The 13,831-nt window shown below is 46.5% G+C and overlaps 1 protein-coding gene across 1 annotated transcript in view; it reads right to left on the reverse strand.

Annotated features, from left to right (window-relative positions):
* The window catches only part of KIF16B (kinesin family member 16B), a 327,590-nt gene extending 314,114 nt beyond the window's left edge, over nt 1–13,476 (reverse strand). The window contains exon 1 of the mRNA XM_056122148.1: nt 13,329–13,476. Within this exon, the coding sequence (XP_055978123.1) occupies nt 13,329–13,375 (47 nt within the window). The 5' untranslated portion in view covers nt 13,376–13,476. The remainder of the gene's footprint in view (nt 1–13,328) is intronic.
* Nucleotides 13,477–13,831: the final 355 nt, after the last annotated feature.

The raw sequence follows: 13,831 nt of genomic DNA on the forward strand, positions 1-13,831 counted from the left end.
GTTCATGAACCAAAGCTTCTTTATATTCTTGGGCACCTGGGTTGCTCCAGATTTGGGCTACTGTGAATAGTGCCACAATGAACATGGGAGTGCAGATCTTCTGCACTGTGTTTTGTGATCATTAGAGTCATGTCACAGTCACGGTCCTCCCGTTGTTCATCGATTTGCTCGAGCAGGCCCAGTAACATCTCCATCGTGAGACTTGTTGTTACTGTGTTTGGCATATTAAATACGTCATGGGTAGCTTGCCAGGCTTTGCCGCGAGGGCGAGATATTCTCGGTGGCTTGCCGGGTTCTCTGAGAGGGGCAGAGGAATAGAACCTGGCTCGGCTGAGCCGACTGCATGCAAGGCAAACGCCCTGCCGCTGTGCTATTGCGCCAGCCCAATCACGACGATCATGATCACGACCATCCTGTTGTTCGTCGATTGCCTCGAGCAGGCCCCAGTAACGTCTCCTTCGTCCTAGCCCTGAGATTTTTAAAAAGTGCCATATTCAAGGCTCTTTCAGGCTTAGGAGAATGAGACCCATCATTGTTACTGGTATTTGGCATATAGGGTACGCTACAGGGAGTTTGCCAGACTCTGCCGTGTGGGCAATTTACATTTGGTAGCCTGCCAGTTTGTCCAAAGTAAGAATGAGATAAGATGTCGTGGCCGCGCACTTCCGGGAGCTGGGTTTTAGTCTCTGGATCTTGGCTGTTGATGGGATTACACGGCGCCAGGGACCAGTTGGTGGGAGTGACCCCTGCCAACTGGAAGGTGGAGGATCTGGGTGGAGGACGCTCAGCCCGATCCAAGCAGGCTTGGAGATCTCAGCCCCGGAACCGGCATGCCTTTGTTCCTCTGCCGATACGTTCATGCGTGTGGAAAGTGGTCTCAGCATGGTTATGGCTGGTTCTGGAGGTTTTCGGCTCCCAGAGCTCTGGTCGGGATGGGGAGGGAAACTCAACCCACCCCCTCCAAGGGGCCCCAGCGAGGACAGCAAGGAGCAGGGGCAGGAGACTCTGTGCTGTTCTCCGGGAGCTGGGTTTTATAGTCTCTGGATCTTTGCCATTGATGGGATTACACGACGCCAGGGGGCCAGTTGGTGGGTGTGACCCCTGCCTACTGGAAGGTGGAGGATCAGCCCAATCATTAGGGTAATAATGATTAATAATGATTACTAATTAATTAATAATTAATAATCATCAGAGTAATGATGATTAGAGTATAATGTCAGGAGCAGAATTGCCAAGTCCAGTAGAAGCCCAATTCCTAGTTTTTTGAGGAATGTCCATATTGTGTTCTAAAAAGGTTGGACCAGTCAACATTCCCATCAACCGTGAATGAGGACCCCTTTTCCCCACAGCCACTCCAGCACTGGTGGTTTTTGTTCTTTGTGATGAGAGCCGATCTCTTTTGCGTGAGGTGGTAAACTGACTATTCTAAACAGACAGGAATTCAAATCTCTTTCCCCTACTTCCAACAAATAAACCCAAGTTTAATACCAAAATTATGGTCTACGCTACTCCACAGAAGAGCATTCCCTTCCCGCACAATCTACCAATATTCTCACCTTATAGAACTGTGTGCATACCAGGATTTGGTTTAATTTGGGCTCTGGAAATTGCATCAGTGACTGGCCTCAAGTTTTCAGCTCCCCACCTCCTCACCCCACAAAGAAACTATGTCTCTTCCCAGACACCCCTACTTCCCCTGACTGTACCTCCCTTCTCCACTCTCCTCCCACCTGTCTTCTTTCCCTCTTCTGGAAAACAAGAGGAACCCAGTAGACTTCACCTGTGCTCACCAAGCACAGCCGAGCCATCAGCCTCATACTAGGAATAAGGGAAGCTGGCAAGATTTTATGACAGAAACCAAAGGACAGTCATGAACAGGAACTCATTCTCTCCTTCCATGAATGCCACCAGTAACTAAAAGGGCCAACCCAGGAGCCAGTACCTGGGAGGCACCGGCACACAAGCCTTAACTAAACAGGTCCTTCCAGAACCAGGAGACAATGCTAGACTGCCAGCTGGCTCCAGCCCTGGGGTGGGGAACCCCAAAGCGGCGGGCACACTCTCCTTCCCTACGTAGGCTGACATTACACTGGCGTTCTTTTCTCCCTCTGTACACAGTTGCTGCCACTCCGCTGTCTTTAGAGCTATTGGCTGGCGGGTGATTCTAAAAGGCAAGCAGCAGCTACTATGCACTGAAGGGCTACTACCCTGAAAATGTGCTGGACATTCTCCACACATGTTTCCATGCACTCTCCGCGAAAACTGCATAGTATTATTTACAGCCGCAATTCTCAACTACCATGACTTAGGGAGCATTTGTCATGCTTCAAAATTATTGAGGAGCCCAAAAAAGTTTTCTTAACAATGTTAAGGTCTTGATCCATAGTTAGCCTATTAGAAAATAAAACGGAGAAGTTTTTAGAACACAGAACACACAGCACACAAGAGTCACCACATCCTGCGCACTTCTGGAAAACTTTGACGATGCCCTTCTAAGAAATGAGAATAAAAAAGATCAACATCTGCAAACAACTCAAGTGTTCAGGAGCAGATGACTAGCAGAAACCACAGTATATATGCACAATAGACTACTACTCAGCTATAAGATAAAATCAAGCAACTGGTCACTACATGAATGGATCTGAGAATATCAGGCAGAGTGAAGTCAGCCAGAATGAGAGGGAAAGATACAATCATCTGTCACACCTAGAATACAAAGAGACATGGGGAATACCAAAAGGTCAAAGATACCAGAACCTTAGAACTGGTTTGTGGAACTGCATTCACCAAAGGCAGAGGAAGTATGACGAGGTAGGGAACCCTGAGACAATGGTTGAGGGAAATGGACATTCTGGCAAAGGGTCTGTTGACGGAACACTGTATATACGAAACCCTACCATTAATATTACTGTAAATCATGCTGCTTCAAATTTAAATATATATACACATTTAATCATGATGTTTAAAATTTGATGCTTCAAATTTAAATATACATATTTGTCAAGTAAGGTGTCTTCCATGTGACATCTATATTTAAATTTGAAGCATCATGATTATATACATATGATATATAATATATAATATATAATATATAGGCATATAATATATAACGGGGGAGATATTATTCTATATATATTAAAAACGGGGAAGGTAAAAAGACCAAATCTGAGTAGAAAACAGCTATGACTTTATGAATCCCACTAAAAGAATCTCAATTCTCAAAGTGCGTTCCACAGAGCTCATCTTGCCCACGTCACTCAGGGTGCCTACTGAAAAGCTTCCCTCTTAGCCCAGGTTATGCCATGTCCTAACACCACCAATCCAACCCCACTCCCCTTCTTTCTGTACTCTGGCTTTCCTTGGAGAAAACATTCACTTTTAACACATCCACTTTTGCCTTCAAGAGACTCACCCCAAACATGCATACACAAAGATGATAACTGACATAGTTCCTACTACCTAGATCTTCCCAACGCCCAGGCCTAAACCATCTCACTACATGACCCTCCATTCTCACCAACTCATCCCTACCATGCTGAGTTTGGAAAGGGTCGTTCTTCTAATTCCTTAGTCCCCAACAGTGAAGTATCTGTGACTCTTCACCTTTCTATGCCCTGCTAAATAGTCTTCAAAAATGTCTTTTGCAATGAGCCAGAGCGATGATACCAAGCAAGGTATTTGCCTTCCATGTGACCAGGGATTAATCCCCAGCACCAAATATGGTTCCCTGAGCCAGTCAGGAGTGACCCCAGAGTGCAGAGCCAGGAGTATATCCTGCGCACAGCCGGGTGTGGCCCAAAAACAAAAAGAATTAAATAAACAGAGTCCAACTCCTATGGGCATGCACCACAAGTAAAGGAACACAGCCCTTGTGAGAGCCACAACCAGGCTGGTATGTGACCCCTAGTCACTGCAATAAAAATCAAGGAAGGAAAAGAAACGACAAAGATTTTAAAAATTACTTTAAAAGGACTCAGTTCAAGTGCATAAAAGTATATGAGGAATTTTCTCTGGCTCGTGGAAATTTGAGAGTATGAGAGACTTGTGGTTTATCTCTTAAGTACTCTTTACTGCTCAGCACACATGTTTTACCAGCACGTATTATTACCACAGTCAAAATGCAGGCAAAGAGGCTGGAGCGATAGCACAGTGGGTAGGGCATTTGCCTTGCACAAAGCCGCCCTGGGTCCGATTCCCAGCACCCCATATGGTCCCCCAGCACCACCAGAAGTAATTCCTGAGTGATGAACCAGGAATAACCCCTATGCAACACCGGGCGTGACTCCCCCCCCCCCCCAAAAAAAAAAAAATGCAGGCAAAGTCTCTTCAGGTATTTACAAGTTTTATTCCTGATTATGCCCTTTCCTATTACAACTCCAGTCTGGACCCAAGTCAGATCATCATGGGCCACACCTGACTGCACTTAGGGGCCACTCCAGGCTCTGTGCTTGGGGTTGCTCCGACAGATGCTGGATAAAACCTGGGTGGGCAACATGAAAGGCCCCTCTGCTAGGTCTCTGGCCCTGCTCATACTTAATGGTCTTCCTGAAAAGGCCTCCACTTAGAAGAGAGACATCTTTGGCTTCAGGATCCTGCATCACAGTGCAAAGCAGGGAAGTCAATGTACATTAGTGCATAAAGACTCTTGGCACAGTGCGTGGTGAATTATAAATAAGCATTCATTGTTCCTGAGGATAATACTATTATTTCCCTGCACTGCTATCAGATCAAACTTCTGAAAACACTAATTGGTAAATGGCATCCTATTTTAGAACCATCATAACAGCCAATATCTATCTTGGGAAAATCTCCATTTTATTGACAGTGGAAAAACTGAAACTCGGGCAGTAAAATGCCAGGACACAAGCTGAGCAAGTCGCAGATCCAAACCCAGTTCAGTCCTACTGCCCAACAGAACTTCCCAAGATGAACATACTCTACAGCTGCACTGCTCAATATAAGGCTACTGAATATGTGAAATGTGACCAGTGCAATGAATAATTCTATTTTTTGGTCTGGAGGCCATATCCTACAGTGTTTAGGGTTATTCCCAGGTAACTCCTGACAATGTTCAAGGGACCACATATAGTGCTGTGCATAGAACCGGGGTCAGCCTAATGGGAAGCAAGTGTTTCACCTCATGCACTGCCACTATGGCCCAGATTAACTCTATTTTTTATTTAATACTAGTCATGTTGCGCTAGGGCGTTTGCCTTGCGTGCAGCCAGCCTGGCTGAGCTGGGTTCGATTCCTCCACCCCTCTCGGAGAGCCCGGCAAGCTAACGAGAGTATCTCGCCCGCACGGCAAAGCCTGGCAAGCTACCCATGACGTATTCAATATGCCAAACACAGTAACAAATCTCAAAATGGAGACATTACTGGGCCTGCTCGAGCAAAATCGATGAACGGGAGGACAGTCATGTTTAGGGTTTTGATTTTTCAATTCTTCCATTTTGTTGTTATTGTTGCTGTAATGACCGGGGGTGACACACACACACACATACACACACACACACACACTTAATTGTAGAGTTTGCCCAGGTCACACTCTTTTACTTGTGCTCCCATATGTGCTCACTGAGGATCATATTCTAAGATGTGGTGCCCACATGCCTGGCAGGAGTCGGTGCATGGGTGACTGCATGCTGTGCTGTGGAGCTGAGGACTGCACCAGCTCACGTGGGCAGAAGAGAGACCAAAACTGCAGCCTCGTGCTTGCAAGGTGATCACTTTTGCCAATGAGCTATTCCCCAGCCCTTCAATATTAAGTAATCACATGTGGTAAGTGGCCACCATACTGACCAGCACCGAACTCAAGAATAAAAGCCCAGGGGCCAGAGTGATAGTACAGCAGGTAAGGTATTAGCCTCGCATGCAGCCAGCCTGGGTCCAATCCCCAATTCCCGGCATCCCATATGGTCCCCCAAGCACCGCTAGGAGTAATTCCTTAGTGCAGAGCCAGGACTTAATCCCTGAGCATTGCCAGGTGTGACCCAAAAAGAAAAATAAATAAAAATAAAAGCCCAAAGCCAATATGTAATCACAAAAGGAAATAAATCCTTGCCCCACACTGTCTACTGTCTCTCAACTGTTCCTTGCACAAAATTTCAGTTACCTGAAATTCTTGGAAAGGGTTCTCATTCCTACCAGCCAGCCAAGCCCTCCCCTCCCTGGATCTTCCCTGCAGTAGAGGGTACAGAAGGAAGAAGACTGAGCTTCAAACCAGCACTCTAGCAGGGCAGAGCTGAGTGGCCTGAGGAAGGCTGGCTCAGTGGAAGTGGGCCATGCCCCTTCTTAAGAGCTTTGGGAAAGCCCATTATTCGCTACTCTCTGAAAGGCCACCAGTTATGTCCCTCTGGACTCAATTCAAATTGGCCCCTCTTGGGGCTGTAGCTATAGTACAGCGGGTAGGATGTTTCCTACATTGCATGCAGCCGACCCAGGTTCGATTCCCAGCACCCCATATGGTCCCCTGAGCACTGCCAGGAGTAATTCCTGAGTGCAAAGCCAGGAATAACCCCTGTGCATCTCCGGTGTGATGCAGAAAGAAAGAAAGAAAGAAAGAAAGAAAGAAAGAAAGAAAGAAAGAATAAATTAGATTAGCCCCTCTTATCTGAGACCAGCACTGGAACCAACCAGGAGTCCCATTTCTGCGGCCCAGCACGTGGATTCTGTAATGGCCATGCAGGCTGTGTCCCGCCTACTCTACCACTGGACCAGCTGCCCATGAAGCCCAGGGCTTGGCTCAGCGGTGAGGCAACCAGCCCAAGAGACTCTAATGAAACCCGCAGTCTGCTCGGTGCACACTCCTACTGGAGAGGGGCTTCACTGTTCTCTGCACAATGGAGATAAAAAGCTCTCAGTTTGCTAGTGGAAGGAGGAAAATGGGCCAGGTCAAAAGCTAAGCAAGGGGCCTAGTACAGGGCAGTGTCTTGGAAATGTCCCTGCAGCCACACCACAAATGTCTTTCGTCACGGACCAAGAGACTGAAAACGGCTCCCCAAAATGAGGAACCGCAAGCTCCTAGACAAGGTCGCTAATCCTCGCCACACTCTCCCCCTGCCACTCAAAGGCTGATAGACTGGACCAGTGCTTGCCTTCTTCCTCACTTGGTTGGGGTATGCAGATAAGACGAGATGCTTAGAGCACAGTCCAGGAAGTCAGACACGGTTTGTTGTGAAGCCCATCAGTCTGCAGACACACCTGCTCTTCTCCATTAAAACCTTCTTGTGACCAAGTATACAGGTTGGTCACTTTGAGAATGGAAACCTGCCATCTTGCAAGTATCAGCCTGTTGCCAGAAAGCCCTTTTGGGACCCGTTACCGTGTCTCTCAGTTGATTAGTCCTGGAGCATCAATAGCACCTTCACAGTTCCAAGATGAACTCCAAACTTCTCCCCACAGGCTACCTTACTCTTAAAACAAGTATATCCAATACAGCTTAGAGATACCAGTATCAGTCAAAACACCATGGGCATTTCCCCCCTTTTTTCTCCTCCTATCATCTTGATAAGCATGGCACTAAATGGCACCTAAGAGACAGCTCAGGAAGAGAGGTTCACCTGTCAGAAAATGGAAGGAATATGATGCACCTGCCTTTCCGATGAGAAAGCACACAATAACACTGCTACCTGGCTCTTGACAGCACTGGCTGGATATCTGAGGTTGAAATATTTCTGAAAAAGTTCTAATCTGGAAAATATAAAACTAAGAGTAGTAACAACCAAGCCTTACAGAGTCCTTCCTGCATATCAGGAACCAGAGCAGGCTTTCTGCATATACATATTCTTCTTTGAACCTGACAGCATTTTTCACACAGCCAACTGCAATTCAATAAAGGGTCTTGAAAACCAGTGAATGTAGATATAGCATTTCTTTTTATGACAGTCACTGTCACTGTCACTGTCCTCCCGTTGTTCATCGATTTGCTTGAGCAGGCCCAGTAACGTCTCCATTGGAGACTTTGTTGTTACTGTGTTTGGCATATCGAATACGTCACGGGTAGCTTGCCAGGCCCTGCCGTGCGGGCGAGATACTCTCGGTAGCTTGCCGGGCTCTCCGAGAGGGGCGGAGGAATCGAACTCGGGTCGGCCATGTTGGCTGCGTGCAAGGCAAATGCCCTACCGCCGTGCTATAAGATAGAAAAGGATAAAATAAGACAAACCAGAAAACGTAAGCATGAAGGGCATGTAAATAAAGATATACATCTCATTATTATTATTATTTTTAATTTTGTTCCTTGGACCACACCTGGGAGTGGCCAGGGTCTATTTCTGTCTCGGAGCTCAGGGGTCCATGAAGCGCTGGGGATCAAACCCAGGGCTTTTACACACAAATCATGTGCTCTAGCCGTTGGCACTATTTCATCAACACCACTACCCATTGCAGCCACCAACCACTTTTTACATATCTATAAAGTTTCTGCATAAAGTGTGTTTCTTATTGAGTCATTGGAAAAATAAATTACTTGGGGAAAAAAATACCACACAATCTACAATATATCACAATTATCACCACCATTTTACAATCTTACAAATGCCAAAACTCAAAATCAAAACAATAAATTCTCTTGTTCAAATTGGCCCATCTTACAAATGAAAGCCTAAGCAGAAGCCAAGCAATACAACCCCAGACACTGACCCTGTGAGCACTGAAAGAGTCAGAAGCACCTCAAAAGGAAGCATCGCCATGGAACTTCAGCCAGTGTTTGCTTTAAGAGATTCTGAAAGCAAGTGAAGAATCAGAGAGACAGCACAGGGATTATTGCACTTGCACTACACACAGTCCATCTTAGTTTGATGCCCAGCACTACATCAGGACCCCTGAACAATGCCAGGAGTGATCACTGAGCACAGAGCCACAAGTTAGCCCCGAGCACAGCCAGGTATGGCCCAAAATCCCCATCCTCACACACACACAAAAAACAGTGAAGTCGACTTAAAAGGACAAATATTATTATTGTTGTTGTTGTTGTTATTATTATTCAGCTATCTCTTCAGAGGTAAAATTCCATACCTTATACAACTGTGAAAAATGAATCCAGTCATAAAAAACTAGTCAGGAGAACAATAAAAAAAATGACAAAAACGCGTGTTAAATTAATAGACAATTGTGTTCAATTTTTGCCCATAAAAATTATGAATGAATGAATGAATGAACTGCTAGGAGTTTACGAATTTTTAAAAGGCTAACTTTTTTTAATTTAGCAGCCTAAGAAGCTGACTTTGAGAAATGTACCTGTATTTTACTATGTTAACAATAAAATACTATAACAGTAACAGTCTCCATCTACCAAGACTATTGCAAAGATTGTTAGATTTTGTACTTCTGGGACACAGAAAACTCTCAATAAAAGTAGCTGCTATTATATCCTACAACACAATGGATCTTTCAAGTTTGAAACTGCTAGTTTTCCCACATAACCCAAAGCCACAAGATAGTAAAAACAAACAAAGCACATCTTGGTCTGAGCCAAGCCTTTGAGTGTTTTCGTGCAAAGGTGACTGGCTGGTTAATCCTCAGGCTCCGATTAGAAATTCAGAATCTCACCACCTCTGCCCCATGTTTTAAGAGCCTAGCTGACATACCCATCCTCACTCTGCAATCACTTGAGGCCTTTCCTTCTTATTGATTGCTGCTTATTTGCCTAAAGCTCTTCTACTCTAAAAATCGACATTTAAAAAATTGTATCTGCACTCTACTCCACCTTCATTGCAGCATTATTTATAATAACTGAGGAATGGAAAAAACCTAAGTATCCTTGGCTGCTGCACATAGAAAAATAAGTAAATTATTATACACGCACATGCAATACTTTAAGATAAATCCATACTGAGAAATGTGTTATTAGGTGTTGTTATTTGACAGTATTTATACACACAAACACACACACACACACACACAATCACAGAGAGAGAGATACAGATAGAATGATCACACAGACGATATATAGGGACCTCCAGTGTATACACAGTTCTTTGCTAACCAAAAATTACCATATACAATGAAATATTATTCAATCACAAGAATAAAAATTCTTCCATCTTTTTTTGTGGGGGGAAGTATGGGGCCACACCCAATAGTGCTCAGGGTTTACTCTTGGTTCTGTGTTCAAGGATCACCTCCTGGCAGGCTCAGGGGACCATATGCAGTGCCAGGGATAGAACCCTGCATGGCCACATGCAAGACAAAATGCCCTACCTGCTATATCATTGCTTGGTCCCCCAAAATTCTTCCATTTTTGACATGCTGGCACCTTGAGGACATTAAGGATATTGTGCTGCATAAAACAAGTCAGGTAGGGAAAGACAAATGCTATTATGACAACAGTTATGCGCAAAATCTGAAGAACAAATGAAATTCACAGAAAATGAGGTTAGACTGTGGTTACCAGAGATTGGGAGTAGGGAGAGATGGAACAGGAGGAAAATGGTGAAAGGCAAAAATGCAGTTATTATAAGTACTGGGAATGCAACGTACAGCTTTTATTAGTAATGGCTATAAGGATATTTAAAAGCCATTAATGGTGTTAGTCCTAGGAATTCTCATCACAAGAAAAAAAGTTTTCTTTTTGAATCTATATAAAATGATGAATCTCATTTAGCAACTTTTTGTGAAAATTATTTAACAAGCAGCTTAGGTCGACTTCACTTACTCTTTTTATTGTTTTGCATGGCTTCCCTTATGAGTTAGGTCAACAATTTCAGGTTGAAGAAGACATTTGTATTTTTCTTTTTATGTTTCTCACCATCTACAAACACCAACCAAAAAAAAAAGTTCCCACAGTTTCGAAGACAAATCAACAGGTGGGTTGAACTCACTCTGCTCTGCACAATGTGCTTGGACCTGCCATTGCTGTGTCTCACATCTAAAAGGAACACGCGATGGCATCAGCGCCCACCCTCTCTGCCCCTCTGCATTTCAGAGCACGCACCCTCACTGACTCTACCTGTTAAGACAGAAGAAAGGACTTGTTTCAAAACGGAGATGGGAAGTGAGAAAAGAAGGAATCCCACACACCTGCCACTCAACAGGGTTTGTCAGAAAGCTCTTTGCCTAGGAATACGCTGTCCACACGTGCACCAATGACAATCCAACACCGCAAATCCTTAATGAATTTTAATTCCAACAGTCCTTTCCAATTTTCTACCAGAGCTAATAAAAGCTGATCTTCCTGCTGCTTTCTTAGACTTGTCTAAGCTTTGCCATAGTTTGTTTATCCCAGATGGCAATTCTGCCTTTCCCAAATTAACTTGAATTCACAAACTAATGACCTTTTTGTTATTTCATTTCAAAGTTGATTTTTTTTTGGGGGGGGGGAGCAATTGACTGACAGGGGAGGTTCACTGGTGTACTCAGGGCTTACTCCCATACTCGGGGATCAAACCCAGGTCAGCCACATGAAGTCAAGCACCCCCAATGTTTTAATCTCTCTGGCCCTGAAATTTGATGTGTTCTTCAATTTTTCCTCTTCTTGTCCACCCAATGAACGGCCAAATCCTGTGAATTCTGCCTGAAAACTGCCCGAGGATATTAATCCACCTGCCCATTTCCACCTCAGGTATAGACATACCTGCTGCTTCTTTATTTCTTACCCAGATCCTGATGTCACCAACATTCTCTGCTCAGAGCACAAATGTACCAATCTAGGTCCTCAATGGCACACAGCATTTTGAGGAGAGGATAGAGTCAAAGGAGTAAAGCACATACCTGGCGTGCAGAAGGCCCTGAGTTTGACCCCTCACACTGCATGGCCTCCAAACACTGCTGTTAGGCCCCGATGGCTGGCCCCCAGCATACCTGACCTCTGCCAGGAGTGATCCCTGAGCAAAGAGGGAGTAAGCCTTGAGGTGGTCCTGGTAGCCCCTGGCCCTGGGTAATTAGGCCTGAGCACCAAACTGTGAGGCCACTCTGCTGAAGGCAACCCTTTCCCCCCAAGAAACAAAAACAGAAAGAAAAAGAAAACCCATGACTTTTGAACATGCTTCCTGCCATCTCTCTCCAGGCCTAGACATTCCTGCCAGAGAGCCCAGTATTCTAGAAGCTTCTTGTCAACTGGTAGTCCCTCCCTCACTGGGACTTAGTCCAGTAATCTGGGAATAACTTGAAAATCACTGAACTCCTGGCTCCTAGCAGTTACTAACCAGAATACTAATTCCCTCCTTGACAGCAGAAAAGCAGATTCAAATAAGTCAAAAAACACTGAGTCTTTTAATGTTGTGATCTTTTGATACCAAGGTGAGCTGTGGAAAGCAACCAACTGTTCACACACTGATAGGACAAAAGTGGAAAGGCTTAAAGCCTTAAAGTGGGTTAAGTTCAAAGCCACCACATGATTGAGAAGTCAATTTTAAAAGTGAATTGTATCTATCATCTTGAAAGACACTGATTTAGATCTATTTCATTCTTTAAAGTGAAATTATTTGTGCAAAAGTAAACCTGGGACCACAGAGGTAGTACAAGGGTTATGGTACTTGGCTTTGCATTCGGTTAAATCCCTGACAGAGTCTGAGCCCACCAGGAGTGATCCCTGAGCACAGAGCCAGGAAGAAGCCTTAAGCACCTCCAGGTGTGTGGCCCAAAACAAAAACAAAAAGTAATGCCGCTTCCGAAAGTAACCCTTCCAAAAGCAGCTAAACGCTGAATATGAAGAGATCACTGAAAAGGAAGCCTGAATTATTTCTCGAGTAAATGAAGTCTGAGAAGTGTTACTCTGTCAAACTGTATAAGACTAAATTCTAAATGTGTTTACAACTTGTCTTGCTCTTAACATCAGCAAATTTTAAACACCTGTACTTAAGTGTCATTGATATTTTCCTTCCACCGCTTTTTAAAAGCTCTAACACTTTAGCCTAGAGTTAAGAACTGCAGGGTCACTGATGGAAAGTTAGCGCTCGCGCTCGGAGAATCGAAGGTATCTTTCATGAAGGAGATTAAAAAGTAACTTTCTGAGCGGCCGAACTTCTACCTTGGCACTACTGAGCGGGTCGCCTGACAGCTCCAGGTGCTCCCAAGTCCCCCACTCACTCCCCTCACCCCAGTGGCCCCTGGATCTATTTCAAGGGGGGAACAACCCACGTGAGTGGGCTCGGAGAAAGTTTGTGGGTGTCTTCGCCGGAGCCCTGGCGTTCCTTTCGGGGCGGCGAGAAAGGGGCAGCGAAGCGCCTGGTGCTGCAGGCCGCCGGGTCCCCAGCGGCCACCGCCGGGGCCCTGGGGTGCCGGGAACCCGCCTGTCCCCCGCAGTCGGGGCGGGGGTCCGAAAGCGGCCGCGCAGCATCCGACGGTGCGCCGGAGGGGGAGGGGCGGGGGGCCCCGGCGGCCCCACTCACCTGCGATTCAGGGGCCGGACCCTCACGGCCACCTTGACCGATGCCATGGCTCATCCCGGCCGCTCGGCGCAGGTTCCCACCGACCCGGCGGCCCCCGCCCACTCCCGGGCCCCCGCCCCTCGCTCCGGGCCGGACCTGGCGTCCCGCGGCGGCCCCACCTGCCGGGGCTCTGAGCATGCCCAGAGCGGCCCGGCCCGCGTGATCGGGCGGGGGCGGGGGCGGGGCCGCGGGCCGGGCCGAGGTGCGACCCTCGCGGGGGCCAGGCCACCCTGTGTGCCCGGGGGGTCGCCGCGGAGGAGGGCCCGGGAGGAAGCCCCGTGGAGGCCCGGAGGCCAGGTGGACCGGGCAGTTCTCGGAGCCGGACCGAGCAGGACCGAGCGCCCGGTACCGCGGCGCCAGGAACCCACGCCCGGAACGCGTCTCCCCGGGAGTCGTGTCCACTTCAGTGGTCCCTGGGCTGCTCTCGGGGGCGTCTGACCGTGCGTGAGGTCCAGGCGGGCCTC

This window comes from Sorex fumeus, unplaced genomic scaffold, assembly GCF_029834395.1.
Source record: "Sorex fumeus unplaced genomic scaffold, SorFum_2.1 ptg000044l, whole genome shotgun sequence".
Taxonomy (NCBI): Eukaryota; Metazoa; Chordata; class Mammalia; order Eulipotyphla; family Soricidae; genus Sorex; species Sorex fumeus.